Source organism: Trichosurus vulpecula, chromosome 8 (assembly GCF_011100635.1).
Source record: "Trichosurus vulpecula isolate mTriVul1 chromosome 8, mTriVul1.pri, whole genome shotgun sequence".
In the NCBI taxonomy this organism is placed as follows: Eukaryota; Metazoa; Chordata; class Mammalia; order Diprotodontia; family Phalangeridae; genus Trichosurus; species Trichosurus vulpecula.
Genome location: NC_050580.1, coordinates 254,746,211 through 254,767,106, shown reverse-complemented (window position 1 = coordinate 254,767,106; position 20,896 = coordinate 254,746,211). Strand labels below are relative to the sequence as shown.

General features: G+C 40.1%; 1 protein-coding gene across 1 annotated transcript in view; it reads right to left on the bottom strand.

The window, feature by feature from the left end:
• The window catches only part of LOC118829912, a 68,002-nt gene that overhangs the window by 31,221 nt on the left and 15,885 nt on the right, over nt 1-20,896 (bottom strand). The window contains exon 2 of the mRNA XM_036736734.1: nt 16,023-16,309. Within this exon, the coding sequence (XP_036592629.1) occupies nt 16,023-16,309 (287 nt within the window). The remainder of the gene's footprint in view (nt 1-16,022; nt 16,310-20,896) is intronic.

Genomic DNA, 20,896 nt, shown 5'->3' with positions numbered 1-20,896 from the left:
CCATGTTCCCAGCCAACTTACTTGACCCTTGCATTTTTCAGCAGGGTATTACTGCTTGTAGAGTAAAGAGTACTATGTTCCAAGCTTGGGGGGATGCGCTGTTGATTTCAGAGCTATTACAGCCAGCTCTGCCACACCAGCACTCCTCCTTCTCCAAGAACCACCAGCCTGGACCCGACTCAGATCTTCAGCAGGCTCTACATTCCTGCTCTGATCCGCCACTTAATTCCTCCCACCAGGTGGGCCTGGGGCCGGAAGCAACTGCAGCTCTAGTTCTGTAGCTGCCCTACCTCTGCTGCCCCTGGGGTGGTGGCTGAACCATGAACTCTATCACCCTGTCCCCAGCAGCTTTTCCCACTAACCTTCTCTGTTGTCTTTGGTATTTGTGGTTTGAGAAGTCTGGTAACTGCTGCAGCTCACTGATTTAGGGTACTAGGGCATGCTCCCCCCAGCTTCTGGTGTGGTTCGTCCGAGGGCTCCACGCTGGGCTCTGCTCTGCTCCGCTCCCAGCTCTGTGGAGGATACACCTTACCCAGAGACAATCCAGGCTGTCCTGGGCTGGAGCCCTGCTTCCCTCTGATATTTTGTGGGTTCTACAGTTCTAGAATTGGTTCAGAGCCATTTTTTATAGGTTTTTGGAGGGACTTGGTGGGGAGCTCACGCTAGTCTCTGCTTTCCAGCTGCCATCTTGGCTCCACCCCCGGGAAAATGTTTTAAATTTTATCATAGCTTCCTTATTAGTATTTTATGTAATTTTTTTGCATTAGTATTCTTTAGTGGTATTGATTTCTATTTTCCATTTTTTCTTCATCTGTCCCTGGTTTGGGCATAAGGACTACATTTGTCTCATAGAATACATTTAGTAAGGTACCTTCTTTCTCTATTTTACATTGTAAATCATAAAGTGCTATTATTTTTGTGACTATTTAATGTAGTATAAAGGTTAATTGTTCTCTAAAGGTGAAAGAATTTTCACATAAGTCAATCTGTATTCATGTGTTTTTTGTGGGGGCTTCATTCATGGCCTATTTAATTTTTCTGCTGAGTAAAATTTTTTGGATTCTCTATTTTCTTTCTGTTAATCTGGATATTTTGTATTTTTGTAAATTTTCATTTTAGTTTTCAGGGTTGATTGCTTTTTTTTTTTTTTGGTGCTGATTACATCAGCTGCTAGATACTAGTACAGGGCTTCCTCAATGAGATCCACAGTTACTAAAAAGAGATTGCCCAGTAATCAAAGAATCACATAATTTGGGAGCTGGAAGGGAACTCAGCAGCTAAATCAAACTGAAAGTTTTGTTGGTGTATAATTGGGTATAATAGTTTCTCATAATTTTCTATATTTCCTTTCTTTTCATTATGAATTTTCCCTTCTCATTTTGAATTTTTAAAATTTGCTTTTTTTCATCTTTATGTTGAACAAAGTGAATTGTTTGTCTACTGATAATTTTTTTAATGACACATTTTTGTGCGTGAAAGTCATTGTTTATGTCATTGTGTCATGGACAGTCTGCTGAAGGTGTGGTTCTAACGCTAGCACATTCTTACTTCAGGCTCCGTTTTAGGATGAAATGAGGTACCCATAAGTGATTAAACATTTAACAAAGGAGGTTTACTTTGTCTAAACACAGCAAGGATATACACTGAGGATATAGTCAGAGAAGCTGGGTCTAATCAAATCCCAGGAACAGCTTTGTCCTGGGCCCACTCTATGTTACCTTGCAGAGGTTGAAGAGAGGAAGCTGTGTCAGGGAAGCTGGGGCTGAACAAAGTTGGTTAGGAAGATATTGGTCCTATCACGCAGCCCATTGAATTAGTTCATTACTACATGTTTTTGTGGAGAGTTATTGAAAGTGAATAATAATAATGACTTCTGAAACTTGATGATATCATTCATGATGTTGTCTATAAATGGGAAAACCTGGAGACTGTGGGTAGACATAGATAACCAAGTAACTGGACCAGAAATTTTAAACCAAAGAAAGGTTTGTTGAGTTTATCAGTGAGAGGAGCTCTCCCACTAGAGTAGGGTGACACAGTTCAAGGAGGGAGGAGTGTTTCTGTAGAGCCAAAGGGAGTGGGATTAGGCTATCTGTTTCTAGAACTCTGAGGCAGATCTTACTTCATATGTGTTTGTCCATTGAACCCAGGAAATTGAGGTTAAGCTAGTTTTTGGAATCGGAATTCAAAACAGGACATATTGACACCTTATTCTGGGCTAGTTGCAATTTCAAGTGGGAACAGGATCAGGGGGTACAGTAAGTGGAACTAGCAGGTGACAGGATGGTGGAGTCAGGACCCACATTCCCCCCACCCCCGCTCCTTCTGTGCTATACAAGCACAACATCCTGATTAAAGTAGGGGACATGAATCATATTCTTACAGCATGACATGGTCAGGGGCGCCCTTAGAGGTTAGGGTTTCCAAGGAACTGATAATCACAGAGTAGTGAAGGATCCTAAGGAGGGCACAAGGAGCCTTTTTAGTCTCAGGGAGCTATAATTCAAGGGACTAAAACATAAACTAGGAAATGAGTGCACTATGGCTATGTATAACACCAAAAAAAATCATAAATCACATGTTTCCTCCAATGCCATAAAAGTTAAACAAACAGTTCAACTGAGTTACAATCTCATACATCCCTTAAGGAGATAAGACTTGTGAAACAGACTATATAGCTAAACTAAGTCAGGTTGCAGATTAATCTACTAAATCAGAGGGTTGATTGATACGGGAGATTTATATATCATCTGTTAGCTAGGATAGCTGACAAATAACTAAATGACTTCGGGAAGTTCAAACTTCCCTTTGGCTTCTGCCTGATCAGTTTTGAACAGTTAACATTATTATTTCCATAAGTTAAGTTTGGATCAGGTGAGGTTAATAGAAACAGAAGACAGGCTTTCGGTCGACCAGAAGTTGAAGGAAGAAAGATCCTGATTCCTGAAGAATAAATAAAAGGAATCTGGGTATACTTCTTCTGTAGGTAAACATAAACAACATGAAACATTAAAGCCAGAGTAGTACGATAATGATCACCGAGATTAAAGAATATCAATTCTCCTCATTCCTGATAGTCCACTCTCGATGTCCATGTAATCAGAAATTACATTTTGAAACCCAGCTGTCCCATGTCATCCTCTGGTCCCTGGAAACATCTTCCCTTGGAAATTCTGGAATAAGCCTAGTTCTCAGGGCAGCGCTGGAGGGGGCTCCTCCTAGTAGGTCTGCTTCTCTGGTTCAAGGTCACTTGCAGAGATTTCCTATTTAATATTGCTACAATATGCCAGTAATAAGAATACAATTTGGTACAAGCTCCTAAATTTGGAATTCTAGTAACTAGTTCATGTGGTGAAAAGCAGTTCAAACTTTATGGAGTGAATCCTAATAGCAACAGAACAATAGAACATCAGATTAGAAACCCATAATTCACCTGAAACTTCAGAGAATTTTAGTTTTTACATACTACTTGCTTTTACTATCTTTACTTAAACCTTACACTTGATATGGACAATACTGACAACCAATTGAAGAAGGAATCTTAAAAAGGATCCATGAGGGCCTGACTTGGAAAATCAGCCCTTCTGCCTCTTAATATTACTAGAGAAAGATTTCAAAGCAAGAAAAGAATATGATTTAAAAATCTTTATCATTTTTAATGCAATTTTACACATAAAATCTTTAATCTAAATTTGAGAACTTGTTACTAAATTCAAAGCCTGCATTTTCCATTTGAAACATTTAGAAGTCAGCATACATATACAAGTATAATACATGTATATGCTAGTTCTTAGAGAAAACAGCCTAAGCTCTTTGCTTTCTCAAAGTTTGCTACTTCATCAAAATTTAAAACTTCAACATCTTTATCCTGTCCTCCTCTTTTGAGGATATATTTATCATTATCACCTTGAAAGAGTAAGATACTTTAAGGACCTGTCTTATATATGAATGTATAACTATTAGATGGCAAACTGAAGAACTCCTTTATCTAGTCACTTAGGATATGGAGTTGAACATGAATTCTGATTAAAAACTATAACATCTTTCCTACTTGCATCCGATTGCAGTAATTCAGAGAGGCACTGAGCCAGATCTTCATACTTGTTTGTCCATTGAAGCCAGGATTTTGCAGTTAAGCTAATTCTCTGAACTGGGGTGCAAAACAGGACCTTGAGACCTTGTTCCAAGCTGCTTGCAATTTCAAGTAGGAAGCAGGTCAGACGGCGAAAGGAGTGGGCTATTAGCGGGTGACACAATGGTGGGGCCAGAACCCCCAAGGCATAGTAAAAAGTGTTAGACTTATAGTCAGGAGAACTTTGAATTCCATCTCAGATACTAGCCGTGTTATCATGGCGAACTCATCTAACTTTTCAGAATCTCAGTTTCCTCATTTTAAAAATAGTGGGAATTATTTTTTCACTATCTACTTAATAGAATTGTTGGGAAAAAAGTAACTGGTATACTGTAAAGTGCTATTGCTTCTCGCTATGCATAGGGGATTCCACTTTCATTTGGACTCTAAAAGCCATCTCTACTATTGACATGGCGAATACCTTTGGAAAATGTACATTTTCCTGGTTTATGATTATCATATTCAGAGTCAGAAAGCTGGTAAGCAAAGGTATCAATACCTTGTTGGAGAGCCTTTATACTGAATTTTGCTCTACTTAATCAAACATTCTTTATAATCAAGAAGTCATTATACTCTGATTCTCCTTGTTGTGACTTTTTGAGGTCAAGAGTGATGTAGAGAAAACCTATAATTATGTAATTGTATAACAATATTATGTAACTTTGGTACATTTACCTAGCTCTAACTAGCATATATGGCAGATAAGTTTCTGCATATAGTTAGAATTCAATTTTCATTTTACTCCTGGCCCTGTCCTGCTCCTGACTCTCTGGATTTCAAAACCATGCCCCTTATACTGCTGGCTTATGCTAGAACTTCTGTTAGCACCTGGGGCACCCTTACTTTGAAACGGCCTACTATCCCTCACAGCCTACTCAACCTAGAATGTTTCTCTGAAAGATCTGGCCACTTCCTCTAATTAATCAATTCCTCCTACAGCCTCTGTTTGCTGTAGGGGTCATTTACAATAGGTATCTCCATTTTCTCTCCTCCCTCTCTCTTTTTAACCCCAGATAACCCAGCTTCCAACTTTATCATTCCAACAAAACTGTGCATCCCTGATAATTTCTTGGTTCTTAAATCCAATGGCCTTTTTTCTGTCCTCATTTTCTTGATCTCTCTGTACCTTTGACACTGTTGATCATCCTCTTCTCTCTAGGTTTTGGGAACCCCACTCTTTCCTGGTTTTCCTACCTGACTCCTCTTTTTTTGTCTCCTTTGCTGTATCCTTTTCCAGATCACACCCTCTAAAGCCATAGGTGCCTCTCAGGGTTCAATCCTGGGCCCTTATCTCTTCTCCTTCTATACTACTTCACTTGGTGATCTCATCAGCTTCCAAGGATTTAATTACTGTCTCCATGGTAATGATTCTCAGATCTACCTATCCTGCCCCAAACTCTCTTCTTTTTTTTCTTAACAATTATTTTATTATTTATTATTTTAGTTTTCAACATTGATTTCCACAAGATTTTGAGTTACAAATTTTCTTCCCATTTCTGTCCTCCACCTGCTCCAAGATGGCATATATTCTGATTGCCCTGTTCCCCAGTCAGCCCTCCCTTCTGTCACCCCACTCCCCCCACCCCCTTTCCACTTATTTTCTTGTAGGGCAGGATAGATTTCTATGCCCCATTCCCTATATATCTGATCTCTCAGTTGCATGCAAAACAACTTTTTTGTTTTGAGCATCAGCTTTTAAAACTTTGAGTTCCAAATTCTCTCCCCTCTTCCCTTCCCACCCACCCTCCCTAAGAAGGCAAGCAATTCAGCATGGGCCACACATGTATCATTGTGTATAACCCTTCCATAATACTCATGTTGTAAAAGACTAACTATATTTCATTCCATCCTATTCTGTCCCCTTTTATTCAATTTTCTCCCTTGACACTGTCCCTTTTCAAAAGTGTTTGCTTTTGATTACCTCCTCCCCCTATCTGCCCTCCCTTCTATCATCCCCCCTTTTTAATCACCTTTCCCCCTACTTTCCTGTGGGGTAAGATACCCGATTGAGTGTGTATGTTATTCCTTCCTCAGGTACAATCTGATGAGAGCAAGATTCACTCATTCCCCCTCAACCTGCCCCCTCTTCCCTTCCAACAGAACTGCTTTTTCTTGCCACTTTTATGTGAGATAATTTACCCCATTCTCTTTCTCCCTTTCTCCCTCTCTCAATATATTTCTCTCTTACCCCTTAATATTATTTTTTTAGATATCACCCCTTCATATTCAACTCACCCTGTGCCCTCTGTCTATATATATGTATATTCCCTTCAACTACCCTAATAGTGAGAAAGGTCTCATGAATTACACACATCATCTTTCTATGTAGGAATGTAAACAAAACAGTTCAACTTCAGTAAGTCCCTTATGGATTTTCTTTCTGGTTTACCTTTTCTTTTTTTTTTCTTTTTTTTCAATTTATTTAATATATTTAGTTTTCAGCATTGATTTTCACAACAGTTTGAATTATAAATTTTTCCCCGTTTCTACCCTCCCCCCACTCCAAGATGGCATATATTCTGGTTGCCCCGTTCCCCAGTCAACTCTCCCATCTGTCACCCCACTGCCCTCCCATCCCCCTTTCCCTTCTTCTCTTGTAGGGCAAGATAAATTTCTATGCCCCACTGCCTGTGTATCTTATTTCCTAGTTGCATGAAAAAACTTTTTTTCATTGTTGTTGTTTTTAAACGTCTGTTTTTAAAACTTTGAGTTCCAAATTCTCTCCCCTCTTCCCTCCTCACCCACCTTCCCTAAGAAGGCAAGCAATTCAACATAGGCCACATGCGTATCATTAGGTAAAACCCTTCCACAATACTCATGTTGTGAAAGATTAACTATGTTTTGCTCCTTCCTAACCTATCCTCCTTTATTGAATTTTCTCCCTTGACTCTGTCCCCTTTCGAAAGTGTTTGTTTTTGATTACCTCCTCCCCCCATCTGCCCTCCCTTCTATCATCCCCCCTTTTTTATCTTCTTCCTCTTTCTTTCCTGTGGGGTAAGATACCCAATTGAGTGTGTATGGTATTCCCTCCTCAGGTCAAATCCGATGAGAGGAAGATTTACTCATTCCCCCTCACCTGCCCCCTCTTTCCTTCCTACAGAAACACTTTTTCTTGCCACTTTTATGTGAGATAATTTACCCTATTCTATCTCTCCCTTTCTCCCTCTCTCAATATATTCCTCTCTCATCCCTTAATTTGATTTTTTTTTTAGATATCATCCCTTCATATTCAACTCACCCTGTGCCCTTTGTGTGTGTGTGTGTGTGTGTGCGTGTGTGTGCATATATATATATACACACACATATATATACATATATATACCTACATATATACATAGACACACACATATGTATATATATGTATACACACACACACACACACACACACACACACATATATATATATATATATATATATATATATGCATATTCCTTGCAGTTACTATGATATTGAGGTCTCATGAATCATACACATCATCTTTCTATGTAGGAATGTAGGAACAGTTCAACTTTAGTAAGTCCCTTATGATTTCTCTTTCTTGTTTACCTTTTCAGGCTTCTCTTGATTCTTGTGTTTGAAAGTCAAATTTTCTATTCAGCTCTGGTCTTTTCACTGAGAAAGCTTGAAAGTCCTCTATTTTATTGAAAATCCATATTTTGCCTTGGAGCATGATACTCAGTTTTTCTGGGTAGGTGATTCTTGGTTTTAATCCTAGCTCCATTGACCTCCGGAATATCGTATTCCAAGCCCTTCGATCTCTTAATGTAGAAGCTGCTAGATCTTGGGTTGTTCTGATTATGTTTCCACAATACTCAAATTGTTTCTTTCTGGCTGCTTGCAGTATTTTCTCCTTGATCTGGGAGCTCTGGAATTTGGTGACAATATTCCTAGGAGATTTCTTTTTGGGATCTATTTGAAGAGGTGATCGGTGGATTCTTTCAATTTCTATTTTGCCCTGTGGCTCTAGAATATCAGGGCAGTTGTCCTCGATAATTTCTTGAAAGATGATATGTAGGCTTTTTTTTTTGATCATGGCTTTCAGGTAGTCCAATAATTTTAAAATTATCTCTCCTGGATCTGTTTTCCAGGTCAGTGGTTTTTCCAATGAGATATTTCACATTGTCTTCCATTTTTTCATTCCTTTGTTTCTGTTTTATAATATCTTGATTTCTCATGAAGTCACTAGCTTCCACTTGCTCCAATCTAATTTTTTAAGTAGTATTCAGTGGACCTCCTTTTCCATTTGGGTAATTCTGCCTTTCAAGGCATTCTTCTCCTCATTGGCTTTTTGGAGCTCTTTTGCCATTTGAGTTAGTCTATTTTTTAAAGTGTTATTTTCTTCAGTATATTTTTCAGTATTTTTTTGGGTCTCCTTTAGCAAGTCATTGACTTGTTTTTCATGGTTTTCTTGCATCCTTCTCATTTCTTGTCCCAATTTTTCCTCTACTTCTCTAACTTGCTTTTCCAACTCCTTTTTGAGCTCTTCCATGGCCTGAGACCAGTTCATGTTTTTCTTGGAGGCTTTTGGTGTAGGCTCTTTGACTTTGTTGACTTCTTCTGGCTGTATGTTTTGGTCTTCTTTGTCACCAAAGAAAGATTCCAAAGTCTGAGACTGAATCTGGGTGTGTTTTCGCTGCCTGTCCATGTTCCCACCCAACTTGACCCTTGAGTTTTTCGTCGGGGTATGACTGCCTGTAGAGCAAAGAGTACTTTGTTCCAAGCTTGAGGGGATGTGCTGTTGATTTCAGAGCTATTTCTATACAGCCAGCTCTGCCACACCAGTACTCTTCCTTCCTCAAGAACCACCAACCTGGACCTGACACAAATCTTCAGCAGGCTCTGCACTCTTGCTCTGATCTGCCACTTAATTCCTCCCACCACATGGGCCTGGGGCTGGAGGTAATTGCAGCTCTAGTTCTGTAGCTGCACCTCCCCCACTGCCCCTGGGGCTGTGGCCGAACCACGAACTCTGTCCCCAGCAGCTTTTCCCACTAACCTTCTCTGTTGTCTTTGGTGTTTGTGGGTTGAGAAGTCTGGTAACTGCCACAGCTCACTGATTCAGGGTGCTAGGGCCTGTCCTGCCTGGCTCCTGGTCTGGTTGGTCCTGCTGCCTCCCACGTTGAGCTCTGCTCCCCTCCACTCCATGGGCAATAGACCTCATCCAGCAACCATCCAGGCTGTCCTGGGCTGGAGCCCTGCTTCCCTCTGCTATTTTGTGGGTTCTGCTTTGGTTTACCTTTTCATGCTTGATTCTTGTGTTTTAAAGTCAAATTTTTTATTCAGCTCTGGTCTTTTCACTGAGAAAGCTTGAAAGTCCTCTATTTTATTGAAAATCCATATTTTGCCTTGGAGCATTATACTCAGTTTTCTGGGTAGGTGATTCTTGGTTTTAATCCTAGCTCCATTGACCTCTGGAATATCATATCCCAAGTCCTTCGATCCCTTGATGTAGAAGCTGCTAGATCTTGTGGTGTTATCCTGATTGTGTTTCCACAATACTCAAATTGTTTCCTTCTGGTTGTTGCAGTATTTTCTCCTTGGTCTGGGATCTTTGGAATTTGGCGACAATATTCCTAGGAGTGTTCTTTTTGAGATATTTTTAAAGAGATGATCGGTGGATTCTTTCGATTTCTATTTTACCCTCTGGCTCTAGAATATCAGGGCAGTTTTCCTTGACAATTTCTTGAAAGATGATGTCTAGGCTCTTTTTTGATCATGGCTTTCAGGTAGTCCAATCATTTTAAAATTATCTCTCCTGGATCTGTTTTCCAGGTGTGTGGTTTTTCCAATGAGATATTTCACATTGTATTCCATTTTTTCATTCCTTTGGTTCTGTTTTATAACATCTTGATTTCTCATCAAGTCACTAGCTTCCACTTGCTCCAGTCTAATTTTTAAGGTATTATTTTCTTCAGTGGTCTTTTGGAGCTCCTTTTCCCTTTGGCTAATTCTGCCTTTTAAGGCATTCTTCTCCTCATTGGCTTTTTGGAGTTCTTTCGCCATTTGGGTTAGTCTATTTTTTAAGGTGTTATTTTCTTCAATTTTGGGGTGTCTCCTTTAGCAAGTTGTTGACTTGTTTTTCATGGTTTTCTCGCATCACTCTCATTTCTCTTCCCAATTTTTCCTCTACTTCTCTAACTTGCTTTTCCAAATTCTTTTTGCACTCTTCCATGGCCTGAGACCAATTCATATTTTTCATGGAGTCTTTTGATGTAGACTTTTTGACTTTGTTGACTTCTTCTGGCTCTATGTTCTGATCTTCTTTGTCACTGAAAAAAGATTTTAGACTCTGACTCTGAGTCTGAGTCTACATCCTTTTTTGCTGCCTGGCCATGTTCCCAGCCACCTACTTGACCTTTGAGCTTTTTGTCAGGGTATGACTGCTTGTAGAGTAGAGAGTGCTTTGTCCCAAGCTTTAGGGGCTGTGCTGCTGTTTTCAGAGCTATTTCTACTCCACTGTCACCACAAGCTCTGCCACAGCAGCACTCCTCCTCCTCCAAGAACTGCCAACCAGGATTGTGACCCAGATCCAAGCATGGCAAAGCAAGCTCTGCACTCCCACTCTGGTCTGCTGCTTGATTCCTCCCACTGTGTGAGTCAGGGACTCCAGAAGCAGCTGATGCTGGAGCTCCACCGTTGCACCACCTCTGGCACTCCCAGGGCTGGTGGCCGGACCACTCTCTAATCTGATCTAGCAGTTTACCCACTAACCTGCTCCGTGGTCTTTGGTTTTTGTGGGTTGAGAAGTCTGGCTCAATGATTCATGGCCCTAAGGCCTGCTCCGGTGGATGCCTAGTCTGGTCTGTCTTGGTGTGGTCCATGCTGGGCTACGCTCTGCTCCCAGCACCATGCGATAGACCCTTCCCAGTGACCATCCAGGCTGTCCTGGGCTGGAGACCTGCTTCCCTCTGCTTTTTCGTGGGTTCTGAAGCTCTAGAATTTGTTCAGAGCCATTTTTTACAGGTGTTTGGAGGGATTTAGGGGAGAGCTTAAGCAAGTCCCTGCTTTCCAGCTGCCATCTTGGCTCCGCCCTCCCAATTCTGACCTCCAATCTCACAACTGCTTTTTCAGACATCTTAAACTGGATGTCCAGTAGACAGCTTAAACTCAATATGCTCAAAATAAAACTCATCATCTTGCCCCCTAAATTCTACCCACTTCCTACCTTCCTTAGGGCAACATCATCCCCTCAGTCCCTCAAACTTGAAACCTAGGAGGCATCCTAGACTCCTCACTTTCTTTCACTCTTCTCTTCTCCCAATATATCCAATCTGTTGTCAAGGCCTGTCAATTTCACCTTTCAGAAATCTCTCCAATAAGCCCCTTCTGTGCTCTGACACTGCCACCACTCTAGTGCAGGCCTTTATCACCTCATGCTGGGCCTATTGTAATAGCCTGCTGGTGGGTCTGCTTGCCTTAAGTCTCTCCCCTCTCCAATCCATCCTCCATTAAATCAGTTAAGTGATTTTTTCTTAAAGCACAGATGTGATTATTTTACCTCCCTCCCCCAACTCAATAAATTCCAGTGGCTCTCCTATTGCTTCCAGGATCAAATACAAAATGTTCTCTTTGTCATTCAAAGCCCTTCATAATCTTTTCCCTCCTTCCTTCTAGTTTTCTTGCACCTTACTCCTCACCACATACTCTTCAATCAAGTGACACCAGCCTTTTGGCTACTTCATGAATAAGACATGGCTGTGGGCATTTTCTTTAACTGTCCCCCATTCCTGGAATACTATCCTTTCTCCACTTCATCAAATGGCATCTCTGGCTTCTTTTAAGTCCCAACTAAAATCCCATCTTGTACTGGAAGACTTCCTTCACTTCTCTTAATCGTAGCCTTCTCTCTGTTATTTCCCTATCCTGTATATAGCTTGCTTTATAAATACTTGTTTACATGTTGTCTTTCCCATTAGATTGAAAGCTTCTTGAGGATAAGGTCTTTCTTTTGCTTCTTTTTGTGTCCCCAGTGCTTAGCACAGAGATGAGCACATGTAGGTGCTTAATAAATGTTTATTTATTGATTGATTGAGTTCATCCTCTAGTACCTCACTCTGATCTCTACTGGTTTGGTATTCCTTTGGCCTTTCATTGGTTACCTCTCTACTTGTTGGTGTCTCACTAATACAGTTGGTGACAGGATCAGGATCCAAAGAGCTCTGGACAGGCTTGAATAACAACATAAAAACTAAGAGAATTAAATTTAACATGGTGAGTTAAAAAGCTTTGCATTTGAATTAAAAAAATTACATCTGACAAATACTGGATATGGAGAAATGCACATCAATTAAATTATGATGTCCAGTCATTGGAAGTGATATTTTTCCCTGGTCAGATCATATTTGGAATATTACATTCAGTTTTGAGACAAAGGACAGGGTAGATGTGAGCAGAATGTGATACATTTCATAAAATAAATTATGAAGGAGAACTTGAGTGAAATATGTTATTCAAGAAATGTATGAGTGAAAAAGATGGGCTGGTCACATAAAGAGAGCAATGGCCCCCATGCTCTACTGTATCTTTGTGATGTCATGAAAAAGTACGAAAGGCCTCTAGCATAGTGGATGGAATCCTCTATGGCTAACATGAAGATATGGCCACAGAGTGAATGTCACCAGGGAGAATACCCACATCGATGAGATCACAGATTCATTTGTTTATATCTATATTGAGAAAATGGAGCTTGCTTGGAGGAGAGTCACCAGGATGACAAGAGAACTGGGAAAAATACCATACAAATCTTGTTTGAAGAAACCGGCAATATTTAGTCTGGAGAAGAGAAAACCTGATGATGATTTGTTACTATCTTCCAATATTTAAAACATGTCATATGGAAAAGGAATTAGATATTTATTGCTTGATTCTAGAAGGGAGAAGTAAGACCAATAGGTAGACATTACAGAGCGGTAGATTTTGGTGGGATATAATAAATCTGACAGGAGAGATAACAGACCATGGTCTGTTGGGTAAATTGCTGGGCATGCAGTTGGAAGACCTTGGTTCAAATTCCCATCTTGCTAACTTTTGATCATGGGCTTCTCAGAGTCTGGTTCCTAATCCATAAATTGGGAAAAATGATACTTTTACATTTGCCTCATAGGCTGGCACTACAGAATATTGAATTATTACTATAAGAAAATACTTTCTAAGAATTAGAACTTCTAAAAATGGAATAGATTGCCTTTTGGGGATAATGTGTTTTTTTAGTGGAAATGTTCAGTTGGAGTCCAGTGTTTGAGATGTTTTTAAAGAGAGGTTTTACGCTTTGGGTAGGGAGTTTGACTGGATAACTTTGAAGTCCCTTGAAATTCTATAATTCTATGAGTCTGAGTTAGCAGTATCTATCCTTATAACAATTTTTTTTGTCAGTCAAAACTATTGACAACACTGCCTCACCTTGTGAATTTATTTTAATGTGTCAAGTGTCTCACTTGAATACTTGTTAAATATTGCATAGAAGTTAATATTAATTTTTTGCTTCAAATAATGACCATTCATTTTTACTCTGACAAGAAGCAACGTGTATGTCTATTTTTCACATTTACCAGGATATTTAATGCCTGACCTCCAATGTCCTCCTCCTGCATGTTGAAACATGTCACCATGCATCCTTGCTGTGATTATTCCTTTGCTTCTATAAACCACTCAAGAAAATCAGCCTTATGATTTAATAATAACAATACGTATGTGATAATCATTATATAACGCATCTAGATATAACAAGCTTAGGTAAGTTTTTTGGAGGCTGAATGTCAGTGGGTCATAATTTTGCTCTCCCTTACATTTATATGTATATATATTTTACCATAATTAGAGAGAATTTTGAGCTAATGGACTATTGACATGGTACTATGGCATTTTCTTTTCAGGTTATTTAGTCTTATTTTATTTGTACTGACCTTACACCATATGTGGTAATTCTCTGCTTACTTCTTCATAGTTTCATAGCTAACTTCAAGAAAACAAGAATTCCATTCAGTCAACCAGTCAACAAATATTTAGTGAGCATCTACTATATTCCAGGCAGTATGCTAGCTATGCTCACAGAGTGATAGTCTGGGCCACTCCTAAGGAACTTATGACCTAGTTGGGGGAGACAATATGTATGTGTGTATGTATATGTATGTAGGTACAAATATATAGGAAAGTATACACTTTGATGGGGAAGGCACTAGCAGCTGAGGAGTTACAGGGAAGGTTTTATGAAGAGGTTGTCACTTAACTTGAACCTTGAAAGAAACTAAGGATCCTAAGAGGGGGAGATGGGCGAATACATTCTAGGCATAGGAGATAGCACAAAGGCAACAGAGATGGGAGATAAAACGCTAAGTATGAGAAAAAGTAAGAAGGGCAGTTTGGCTGGACTGTTGTGTGTATGATGGGAAATTATATGCAATGAAGCTGGAAAGATAGGCTGTAGTCAGGTTGTTAAGGTTTTAAAAGACCAAACAAATTTATATTTAATCTTAGAGGTAATAGGGATTCTATTCGGATGTTGCTTTGATTTCCTCTTCCTTTTTCTGTCCCTTCTCCTCTATCTTCTCCCTCCCTCCTTTTACTCCTTCACTTCTCCCTTCCACTCTTTCCCCTGTCCCTTCTACTATACTTTAGGGGAAGATATGCTTCCTGGACTTATTTTCTTTAATTGCTGGCTGTATGTCTTTTCTTTCCTTTCCTAATTTTTCACCCTTAATTAATCTATCCTTTTCAAAATCAAAACCTATTCCTACAACCTCTTCCCTTAAGACTTCCAAGAATTTTTCAAGAATTTCCCTTTTATTTCATAGGAACAGAAGGAGAATCTACTAGGAACTGTGGTATTATGCTAAGCTCACTGATCATGGAACAAGGAAACCTGGATTCTAATCCTGACTCTTTTGCTGATTAGCTCTATGACCCTGGCTAGATAAGACACTCCATCTTTCTTGTATTTCAGTTGTAAAATGAGGAATATAGAATATGAGAACTATACAGAACTCATGAAATCCAGCGCGCATTTTATAGATGAAAAATCTGAAACAGAAAAATGAAGTGACTTACACAAGGTCACATAAATAGAGGCAGAACTAGGACTTGAATTCAGGGCTTTTCTTCCACTTTTTCTCACCACAACACAAGCTTTTGCTGTCTACATTACCTACTTCGCAGGCTTGTTGAGAGGATCAAATGAGATAATGTAGGTAAAGTGCTTTGTACACCATAACAGGCTATATAAATGCCATCTATTATTAGGAAGGAAACTAGAAAGAACCCTTGCCAGTAGCGAGAGAGGGAGGCAGCTCCTGTTGTCGCTGTCTTCAGAAGCAATATTCCCCCTTCTATGCTTGTCCTCTTTCGCTATCCCTAGGAAAGTCATTCCTCCCATCCTCCCCTGCAGTTAGGACCAAGCATGGGTCACACCTGTGCCCCTCCCTTTCCCGCCTGCTGAGCCATTGAGGGGCATCACTGGAGGAGGGTCTACAGCCAGGGAGAACTCCGGTGGGGGACCCAAATGCACGGGGACTCCGCCACTTTAAGAGGCTTTTCTCTGGGAAACTCCCATCCTCTCCTTTCGCCTTATGAATGGAAATACTGCTCCCTCCCCCCATCCGGTCGAGTCCATTTCCCTATTTCACTAGGAGCCACTTCTGTCTCCCTCTCCCAGCCTCTCTTTTGGTTCTCTCGCCCACGCCGAGGCGGGCAACCCCAGGGGAACAAGGACAGGAAACCTTCGGCCGCCCAGCAAATCGCATTAATCTCCCCGGGGGCGGTTCCCAAACCTCCCGGGAGTGATTCCAGTATTTGCTGGGTTCTTGGTCCGAATGGTAGCGACAAGGGCGTAGGGGAGGGGGGAAAGAAGGGGAGGGGAGGTGGGAGGGGGGTGGGATGCGTTCATTTCCTGGCCACATAGCTGGCGGAGCGAGGGAGCCCGCAAGACCGAGACATTGGGGGCAAAGCCTTGCCACCTGGGCCACATCATGTCCACCAAAGCGGAGCAGTGTAAGTAGCAGTCGGTCCGGTATTCCTGCTCGGCCTCCGGTGGGGAACTAAGGTAGTTGCGGCTGCGATCGCAGCAGGGAGAGAGAGTCTGGCATGGTGTTGGGGCGGGTGATGGAGGGGGTGGGGGGTAGCTAGAGGCTGGAGGCTTGAGGTTGCAGGGGGTCGTGGACTGTAGCACGGCGCTGTCCGCGGTGCTGAAAAAAGCAACATCCAAACCTCTCTCTCCTCAAGAGCTATTAGAGATTTGCAAAAAAATTATAAAGGAGCAAAATAAAATTAAAATGGGGTCATTCTGGGAAAAAGAGGCCTTGTACCTTGCAAATAAACATTTCAGTATCTCCTGGTGGGGGAAGGGGGTAACGACAAATCAGAGGCGGAGAACTGTCAGTGGCGTCCAAGCCTGCCTGGGCTACTGAGCATGCCCAGCATTCGCTGCTAGAGCCATAGGGGAGTTTCAGTCTGCAGTTTCCACTCCGGGTTGCAGTGGTAATGAGGAGAAGGGGGAGGGAGCAGCAGCTAGGCAGAATATTGGGCTCAAATGAGGGATGGGGTGGGGGTGGGTGGAGAATGAACCTAAAAACGACTTAGGGGAAAAAGAGAAAAGGAGGTGGAAGGGGCACTGAAGAAACTAGTATGAACACTGATCTATTAAGTAATCAGTTCTGAATTTCAACAAGACCAGGTTTCCTTTGTGGAATAACTCACCATGAAACCCCAGGAAATGTCAAATGGGTTTTAGTTGTGGGATGTTGAGAGAAAGACTGAGGACAGAGGTCCCCCTCAAAAAAATTATTGGAGGCAAGGTCATGAATAACTTGGAATCTCCTTGGTGGCAGAAGTTACACACAATGGGAACCAAATTAATATTTGTTGTGGGCTGATTGATTGAAATGAAAGCTTCCCATTGTGTGCACTTGATGGACTTAGTGACAAACTTTTGAGTGGAAATATAAAGCATGACTATAAAGTCAGGAGACTGATTTTTAAAATAAACATACCTAAACTTATAGGTACAAATGAATTTTGTTTTCTTGGGAGGCGATAAACTTAATCCAGAGTTGCTTCCACTGCATAAAACATGTTTGTAACTGATTTTGGAATTGCTCTGAGAGTTACATTTTTTTATTAGCTATACAAAAAATAATTTTATAGTCATACTTTTGGGGCTCAAATAATGCCATCACACAGCTGGAACACTTTATTTACCATTGGCTCTGAATGACTTTTGGTCATTTAAAAAAATCAAATCTACCCTTAATATGAAGATTTGTCACCACTGATAATATTCCAAACAATGTTCCTGAATCTCTGAAGGCATTTCCAACAGAATAGTTCCATGAAGATTTGCACCATGGATGGGATAAGTGTGTTGTCTTCCAATGAAGCTATGCATCCTACTTTGCATAACCTACTTTGAACTTATGATATTGTGGTTTGTTGGAAAGAATGCTGGGTTTTGAATCAGGGACTTGGTTTTGAGTCTCAGCATTACCCCTTAAGCAGATCTTTTTGATAACTTGCATTTAAAAAGATTGGAATTTGAGTTCTGACCCTTCCATTTATTAGCCATGTTTTCAAGGGTAATTCATTTCATCTTTGTGAGTATCTGTTTTCAAATCCATAGAATGATGTACTCTCATAATTGTTAGGAAGGCATTCTGTAAACTATGAAATGTTTTGGGGGATATCTATAAAAGGGGATAATAATACTCTCACTGTTGACCTCGTAGAATGTTCAGAGCTAAGTGAGATAATGTACAGCTTTTAAACTATGAAATAACAATAAGTCAAGGACCTTGTGGGAACTCCTTTCACCAGAAACAGGCAAAACCCATCTATCACAGAGAATTTCCTGAAGCTCAGAAAGGTTAAGGAACTTGCCTGTGGTCACACAGCTAGTAAGTATCAGCAGAGGTGGGATTTGAACACAAGTCATCTCTCACTGTATCCACAACACTGCCTTATATGAACTATGAAGCCTTGTAATGATATGCATTGTTATTGGGGTACATTTATTTTCACAAGTTTGTTTAAAAGACCAGTGACATGACTTTATATTTATATTTCTTAGATGTAATTTCAGGCCAAATTATTGATGCTCTTTGCTAATGTTCTACATTTTCCCTCTTTTCTGTTTTCTTACATTACCCACATTCTGTTTCTTCTTTTCCCCCAAACATTCAAAAACATGATGGCCAAAATTCATGCATCCAATTTCATTTGTTGTTCAGGAAGTGAACTTAGTTTTCTTTTAGTAGGTAGTTTCCTTTGTTTGCACAGGGGCTGCTTCCAGAGTGGCAAGGGATTCAGCAATATGCTGGGAAAAATGCTGAACTAAGATCTCAATTCTAGCTCTGTATTCACCACTCTGGGACACGGACAAGTCACTTAGTTACTCCGTGCCTCTGTTCTTCCATATACAAAGGTGGGAATCGGAAAAAATTTTTTTTCTCACAGGGCTGTTTGAAAGATTTATGAGGTAAAGGAGAATGTATAAGTGTAAAGATGCCTAAAGATGTCTAGGGATATCTCGGCATTTTTATATTGATTGGAGAGAAGTTGGGAATACTTTGTTTTCTCATCCTTCTCTCTCCCTCTTTTCCCATTTTGCTATTTCTGTGAATATCTAGAGAGCAAATGAACAAGTGGGATTTTCTGCATAGCATGATAAGTAGAGGGCCATACAAAGAAAAGTAAGCATAGATATTAGTTTTTTTCCTTTTATTTTTAACCTATAACCTCATAGCTACAGCATGGCCAGAAAAAGAATAAATGGCAGTTGTGCCATGGGATTTTTACCTGTACCAGAGGGGAGGGGCTTATCAGAAGAGAGGTTATTTACCTTCATTGGCTAGGGGTTACATGGTAATATTTTCCAAAACTTGAAGGGAGAAAGTTGAGTTTGATATATGTGATTAAAAAATCCTCAAAAGGTGGGCACTTATCATTCACAGAATCACAGAATCTCACTTTCAGAAAGAATTTCAAAAGTCATCTGGTCTTCATACTTGAATAGGAATCCCATCTATAACATATTTGACAAATGGTCATGCACCTATTCTCTGAAGCCGTCTAGTGAGTGGTAACTTGAGGCAGTCCATTCTATTTTTGAATAGCTCTAATAGTTAGATGTTTTTTAGATCAAGCCCAAATCCGACCTGTGACTTCAATTAATTTTCTTCAGTTCTGTCTTCTAGGACCAAGAAGAACAAATCTAATCCCTCTTCCATAGGACAACTCTTCAGATACTTGAAGACAGATGTCTCTCTTCCTCTTTCCTCTTGCCTATTTCTCCTCCTGTCCACATCTTCTCTTCTCCACTCTATCCTTTTTAGGAAATCTTTTCTACTCTATGTGTAAAAGTTTCTACTTTATGGGAAGTTGGGGTGATTTGGGTGAGGCAGTGAGAGGAAGTACCATGCGTTTATATGGTATAGTGGAAAAAACACTGGATTTGGAGTCAGAAGACCTGAAGTCAATTTCTACCTCTGCTATTTATTATCTATTTGACTTAGGGCAAATCATTTCATCTCTTCATGTCCCTGTTTCTTTATCTATAAAATTGAAAGACTTAGAACTCTGATCAATGAAATGTTCAGCCATGATTCTAGAGGATTAATGAAGAAGAAGGCTATCTACCTTTTTGGATTTTGGACTAGATAACCTTTAGAGTCCTTTGCAGTGCTGAATCCTAAGAACCCATCTTGGAAATATGCTGAATGACTTATGCTCAGATGGTGACACATAGTTATAAATACTTCAATGCTTCTTACTTTAAAAATTTTATGATTTCATCAATGTGGTCACTTCCTTCAATGGTATAGGTTGCAACCACCTATCCCTTTGTATATTTTAAAAAATGAATTACTGTGATCAAAAAAATTAATCCCTTCATAGCCGACCAACCCTGTGGTGATGAACCTCTGCACTTCACTGGACTTACTCTTCAAGCCATTCTTGCTTGTAAGGGATTGATAGAGTTTGCACTCTGCTGGCATAGCCTTCAAGAACATAGGGTCACCACGCCACAGTAAGGCATTTAGAGTAAAACTTAACACTTTTTCCACTGCTAGCTATGTGAACTGGTTCAAATTATTCAACGTCACTAAGCCTCAATTTCCTCATCCATAACATAATAATAGTAACAATTGTTCTCTCTGCTCCACAGGGTTCTTATGATAATCAATAAGATGATGCTTGTAGAGCAGTTTGTAAGCTTTAAATCATGACATAAATGTAGGAGTTATGGGTAATTCTTTTATTTTTATATTGTGGCCTTTTCTCTCTGCTTAGGACAGGATAGTTTTAGCTAGGGATATCATCGGTTTGGGGCCTGGACTTACATGTTCAATCTGTTTTCTGTGTCATGTGTTGACAGCCCTAGCAGAAGGTAAAAGCTTTTTAGCAATTTCCCAGAAGATTGCAAAGATTTACATGTTTTCTTTTTAAATTTTTTTTCTTCCAATCTTCCATTTTTTTGTTCAGCCATTCAGAGGACATGTCATTGAATTGGTCTTGACCACTCCTGGTCTGGCCTGGTTTCTGGTATGGGGGACATTTGGGAGAAGGGGTGCTTTTGGGCCTTCTTCCTAGGAATTCCAGGTGAGATATTTATTTTAGTTCAGACTTTTCTGTCACAACCTTTAGGAACCCCAAAAAGTATCCTTAAAATCATCCTGTTAATGATTACCTATGTGTTGAGATAGAATGTAAAGAATTATAAAATTATAAACTCTCAGAGTAGAAAGCCATATCCAATCTGTCTGAATAAGAAGTTAAGT